Source organism: Lontra canadensis, unplaced genomic scaffold, assembly GCF_010015895.1.
Source record: "Lontra canadensis isolate GAN:19392208 unplaced genomic scaffold, GSC_riverotter_1.0 scaffold38, whole genome shotgun sequence".
Classification (NCBI taxonomy): Eukaryota; Metazoa; Chordata; class Mammalia; order Carnivora; family Mustelidae; genus Lontra; species Lontra canadensis.
The window spans coordinates 10,399,903-10,405,902 of NW_022631032.1; the positions used below are offsets into that span (position 1 = coordinate 10,399,903).

The 6,000-nt window shown below is 52.1% G+C and overlaps 1 protein-coding gene across 4 annotated transcripts in view; it reads left to right on the top strand.

Moving 5' to 3' along the window:
* The window catches only part of DZIP1L (DAZ interacting zinc finger protein 1 like), a 41,740-nt gene extending 36,660 nt beyond the window's left edge, over positions 1 to 5,080 (top strand). For all 4 annotated transcript variants that reach the window (XM_032869618.1, XM_032869620.1, XM_032869619.1 and 1 more), the window contains 4 exons: positions 71 to 287; positions 728 to 918; positions 2,477 to 2,616; positions 4,154 to 5,080. In XM_032869618.1, the coding sequence (XP_032725509.1) occupies positions 71 to 287; positions 728 to 918; positions 2,477 to 2,616; positions 4,154 to 4,315 (710 nt within the window). In that variant the 3' untranslated portion in view covers positions 4,316 to 5,080. The remainder of the gene's footprint in view (positions 1 to 70; positions 288 to 727; positions 919 to 2,476; positions 2,617 to 4,153) is intronic.
* The last annotated feature ends 920 nt before the right edge of the window (positions 5,081 to 6,000 follow it).

The window sequence follows — 6,000 nt, forward strand, 5'->3', positions numbered from 1 at the left end:
TTTCTGTCTTCTTCAGGCTCGAGGGCCTAGATGGTCATGCCCTGGAACTTATTCCTCTCTGTGTTTCTAGTCAAAAGCCAGCAGAACCCATTGGTCATCAAAGAGGCACAGGCGAAGTCCAGGAACCTGCATGTGGCGTTGCCATCCAAACCAGCAGAGCCTCCCACGACGACTCTTCAGAGCCGCGGCAGCCATGGCCCCGGCCTGGCCCACATGCCCACCCCCACTCCACGGCCCAGAGCACATGGATGCTCTGGCACCCCTGTTTCCCCAGGGCCTGGGCTGAGGTGAGCCCTGGACTCTGCATTCCTACTGGGTCTGTGGCTGCAGCTCCCAGCCTCAGGCAGTCCTTACCAGGGCTTCCCACAGGCTTCTGCAAACAGGTGAGGGGCAGAGACAGAAGTGAACAGGAGGGGCCTCAGGTGGGGTCCCCTCCCAAGCCCCCATGAAGAGACCAGGGTCCTTTGTTCCCAGGCGGGACAAACCTACACTTCCTTCTCTATTTCTTCCTTAAGCCTTCATTGCTGCACCAGGAGGGTTTGGTCCCCATCTTCTAACAGAGCTGCTGGTGTGGCTTCTGTGCTCCAGGGTACCTCCTGACTGTCACCTGGGCCCAAGGAAGGAGCAGGGCTGGCTCAGGGCAAACCAGACATGCTTGCAAGTGGTGAGGTTTGGCTTTTAAAGTGTTTCTGGTCCATATAGGCCTCATTTTTCCCCTCCATGACAGTACTCCCCCATTCAGTTCTGAAGAGGACTCGGAGGAGGGAAATTCGGTGCAGCGGACATCCCTCCAGCCCCCACGAGGTCCCTCCAGGATGGGGTCCCGGCCAGAGGATGACTGGGACTGGTCTGACACCGAGACCTCAGAGGGGAGTGCCCAGCCTCCTAACAAGGGCTCAGGCGGCCTGACTTCCTCAGGTGAGTGGTCTGGGACCACTGGGACAGCCCTTTTCCAGCCTAGATTTCTCTAGTTCTGGAAATACCCTGTGATTTTCTCTGGGTTTTCTGATTTGGCAACTCATTGAAACTTGGGGAGAATGACCCTCCCTCCCATCAGATATTTTCCTGGGATCGCAGAGATATCAGAAGGAAGAATCTGAGAGGTTTATTTTGCCCCTTTTTTTCTTAACTGTTAGAGTTTGGAGGAGCTCACTCGCTCATTCCAAGCCTCCCAGTCCACCGGAATCCGCCAGAACCCGGTGCTGATAGCCACCAAGTGGGATGATAGGGTGGAAAGATTTTGGAAGCAGGAGTCGCGAGTCCTCTGAGACAGTCTGGGCTCTGTCACTTGCGGCCTGCTTGTGTCTGAGTGAGGGGTTTTGGTTCCTTTGCTGTAAAATGAAGTACTGGGACAAGACAATGAGGGGTAAGGAACATGGTGCCTAGACATAGTGGCCCTTAGCAAACAATTCTTTTTTTTTTTTTTTAAGATTGTATTTATTTACTTATCTATTTGAGAGAGTACACCCATGTGAGTGAATGGGGTGGGGGGGGCATGGGAGGGGCAGAGAGAGAGAGAGAGAATCTCAAGCAGACTCCATGCTGAGCACAGAGCCTGACTCAGGGCTTGATCTCATCATCCTGAGATCATGACCTAAGCAAAAATCAAGAGTCGGGTGCTTGGGACACCTAGGTGGCTCAGTCAGTTAAGCGACAGCCTTCGGCTCTGGCCATGATCCCAGGGTCTTGGGATCGAGTCCCACATCAGGCTCCTTTCTCAGTGGGGAGCCTGCTTCTCTCTCTGCCTCTGCCTGCTTATGTGTTCTCTCTCTCTCTCTCTGACAAATAAATAAATCTTAAAAAAAAAAAAAAAAAAAAAGAGTGAGATGCTTAACTGACAGAGCCACCCAGGCACCCCTTAACAAACAATTCTTGAATGAATCAATGAACCAAGGGTTTTTGTAGTCCCAGATATCTGCTCAGGCCCTCAGACATTTGAACCCTACCAGGTGGTGGTTAGCTCTCTGCTTCCTGGTGTTCCTGAGGCCTGGACATCCCACGGGGTTTAGCATGTCACCAGGAGTCTGTTCAGAGTCTATGTCCCTGCTTAGTCCTCTTCCTGCATGGAGTTTGCAGAAAGCCTGTCTGGCCCCTGGCTCCTCTGTGATAATTTACATTTATGATACTTGTCTTCTCAGTGAAGATGTTGAAGTAGGCTGTGTTTGCCTGTTAGTCTTGCTTTTCGTATACCAGCTGGGCAGAGGTCCTGCCATTAAGAGGGAAGAACAGCTTCCTAAGTCTCTGTTCACAGCCATGCCATTAACTGAAGTTATATTTTTAAGATGGGCAAAGCCTCTTTTCACCAGTACACGCTGGCCTGGGCCTTCTCTCTGCCCTTGCCCCTCTTCTTTGTGGCTGCCTTTCCTTCTTCCTTCTGACCCTTCTCCACACTCCCTCTATCCACACCAGAGCCTGGTCATGACTTATAAGGATGAGGCATTCATTCTCTGGAATTTTCCCTCTGGTTGTCTTCCAGGAACACTAGTACAGTCGCTGGTCAAAAACCTTGAGAAACAGCTGGAAGCTCCAGTGAAGAAGCCCTCTGGAGGGGTCAGTCTGTTCTTACTGCCTAACACTGGGCCCCAGAGGGCTGCCGTGCCGGGAAACAAGCCTCAGGTAGGGCATAGGACTCTTGGAGGTTGTCTTGCCATTTCTAATAGAGCCAACTCCAAGTATTGGCCCTGGGATGGGGTGTAGTGTTAGCCTTGGCCCTAGTGGGACATTGCAGGTGACCTCCCTGTCTCTTCTGCCTCTGCACAGGGGGAGGGATGGCCACTTCTTATTTATATTCTTGTTGATGTTAAGAAGCCTTTTGGTTCATTACACAAGGAACTGCTCAACAGATCATTTCTCCTGGTCACTCATGCTCCTATGTCCTGCCTCTGACAGAGCCTGGTTCTGTGCCTGGCTGCTTACAGTAGCTACTGTCTTCTGGCTCGGCTTCATCTCACCATGGGCCCCACCCCCTTCCTTCAGTCAGCTCCGGACCCCAACTCCAGGCTGTGTGTGCAGAGAAGACTTCTCTCTGAGGGCAGGGTGTTGGAGGGGCACATAGTAGTAGGTGACAACGTAGAACAGGAATATCTAGAGATCTTTGTTCAGAATATTCAAGGCCATTCCTTATCATTAAGAATGTCTTGGTGGTCTTCCCTCTCTGAGACTCTAGCTGCCATCAGCCTCTGTGACCATTACCACCAGGACCCCCTCCCCACTGCCTCTAGGCAGGGAACAACTCCCACATGCCCATTACCTGCTTAGGCAGAAACATTCAGAGCTCGTTACTTCACGTTCCTCTCTCACCCTTCTCAGTTGAAAAGCCACCTCTTGGGATGACCAGGAGAGTGGACAGTCACTTTTTGGTCCTCACAAGATCATACACTTACTATATAATGTGTTTGTTTTCTTGTGCAGGCTGTGTGCAGTTTATGAGTAGGAAGTCCAAATGATTAAACAAGTATTTGTCCTTTCTCCTATGTCCCAGAGCAAGTGGAGGCTCTGCTCAGAGCCTGCTGCCCTGGGCCCAGGGTGGTTCTAGCTGCTTGGCCTTACATTCTGGGAAAAAACGCATAGGATGTTCCTATCAAAGGCCAGGAGGGCACTGAAAGTTCTGGAGTGGGGTCCGTGGCCCAGAGGTTGCCTGGGCCCTTGGCCTGCTCAGGATTTTCCATTGGCTACAGCCCAACCGCTTTCCAGGCTAGGGGATCCTAGTGTTCTGGAGCGTCTCTGCTACTCCTTGAGTCAGGGTGTTTACCAGGCCCCAGAGCAGCTGTCCGAGAGGAGGGGAGGTGCACATTAGCCTGGGCTGCATTCAGCTCAGGGACTCAGAAAAGTCAATGCTCTGGGCTTTCAGCTCCATCAATGTGGGGAATTAACAAATCTGGACAAAGTTTAAATTACAAGAGCAACTTGACTTGCCATAAGCCTTTCCAAAGAACTTGCCTTGGTTTGGCCAGTGGGATTTCAGGAGCATTTGAAATCACTCTGACTCCGGGTCTCTGAATCAGGTCTTCTAAGACAGGGAAATGGGAACAAATAGGAGAAGGAGCATCTCCCTCCTGCTCCTTCCAAACCTGCATTTTGCCCCCATGTCTGTCCAGCATTTTCATCCTCCATTGTCAGAATGCATTTTCCTCTCCCCCTTCCCTCCCTGTAGCTTTCTGATGCTGAGAGTGACTTGGAGATTTCTTCCTTGGAAGAGCTCCCCCAGGACCTGGGCCAGAGAGAAAAACCGAAGCCCCTGTCTCGCTCAAAGCCACCTGAGAAGTCTGATGCCAGCCCTTGGAGCCCTGGCCGACCCAGGGTCCCTGGATGGTGATCCTGCCCCAGAGGTGGGCTCCCTGAACAGAAGAGGCTGCTAGCCTCTTGTCTTCACCAGTAACCAAGAGATCTCCTTTGGAAAGAAGCAGAGCAGAAGTTGGATATAATTTCTTCCCTCCCACCTGTCCTGCTCCCGAGCACCAGGGGTGCTTGGTGCCCCTGGGTCCCAAGGCTTGAGAAAGGGTTATAATGGGTTATAAAGGGCTATAATGAGCAGTCTCCTTTCCCACCTCCGTGTTCACTCTGGCCTGAAGGAGCCCCTTGATCTTTATTTGCTGGCATTTTGTGAATATGTGGGAACAGTGTGTAGATGAGTCTTAACCCTGCATGGTGTCTTTGTGGGGACACATGCCTCAGTCAGTCATTCAGTGACTGATCTAAAGTCAGTTACTGAGTGCTTGCTCTGTGCCAGGCCCTTCAGCCTCTCCCTGCTGAATTGGGGTGCTGGCAGAGGTGACTGGGGTAGAATTACAGGGTGCTAAACTAGTGACAGAGCTTAGGGTGCTATGGTAGTAGAGCCCGAGCCAGCCAGTGCTGTAAGGGGCGGTCCTGGAGAGGGTCTCAGAGCTGATGTCTGGCTGTGCTTGTGCAGTGGTAGGAGGGAAGGAAAGCCACCTGGATGGGACCCCATGCTCAAAGGACCACAAATTTAATTTTTGATATTATCTCCAAAATTAAGTTATCTATGCAACCACTGTATTTTTTTTAACGTGAAGAGCTTAATTTATTATATGTGAACATTTAAATAACACAATGGTTACAACTCGTGTGTACTCATTATTTTTGGAGCTTCAGCAGGGTCAGAGTGGGGGTGAAGCGAGTGCACCTTGGTCGTGTCAGGTGAGGTCTGTCGGGATGCGGTTGCCAAGATGGAGTTAGGAGTGCCAGAGGTTGGCTGGGCTGAAGGCGGAGGAAGCAGAAGGGTCAGGGAGAGTCCTCAGAGAGTGGGGGAGGTCCCACCACTGGTAGAGGAGAGGGAGCCCCCAGACTGCCTGGCAGGGCTGACATCTCCGCCAGCCCAGTGGGAGCTGTGGAGCAGGGACCCCTCTTACCACCCCCCACCGCCACTGGGGAGAAAGGGCTGGGCTCTAGTGCCCCCACCCTGTCAACCTACTCCATTCCTCAGAGTCCAACAGCAATTTCTGGCCTTAAGGGAGATAAAGCCTTGTGCCTCCAAGACTCACACGTAGAGGAACCCCAGTACATCTGCCCATTTGTCAGGCAGCAAAGACAATGACTGAGACTTTGAGTATGCAGCAAGGAAAGGGTTTAGTGGAGAGGCAGCCAAATGGGGAGACAGGAGGGCAAGCTTCAGACCTCTCTGCAGGAGGAGAGTAAGGGAAATGTAAAGGCAAACTAAGAGAGGGCTGGGTAAGAAGTTGCAGCTGTACTTACCATTCTGCCGCTGTGATGGGTCCCCTTTGGTCACAGGTTTCAGGAGTAGTGTGATCAGTGCACATCCCCAACACCCAGCCCCAGCCATTAGGAACGAAACTCATGGCTAGTCTTGCTCCATCTCTCTCTCTCCTCACCTGGGGTCTCTTGCCCTCCCCAGCCCTTCATCCAGGCTTCTTTTGACCTCTGGTTTTGACACCTGGGCCAGGACCAGAAGTTCTGGTGGGAGGAACCAGGGGAAACGAGGGAGGAAAGGCACTGCAGAGGACAAAGGGTATCTGGGGTCGG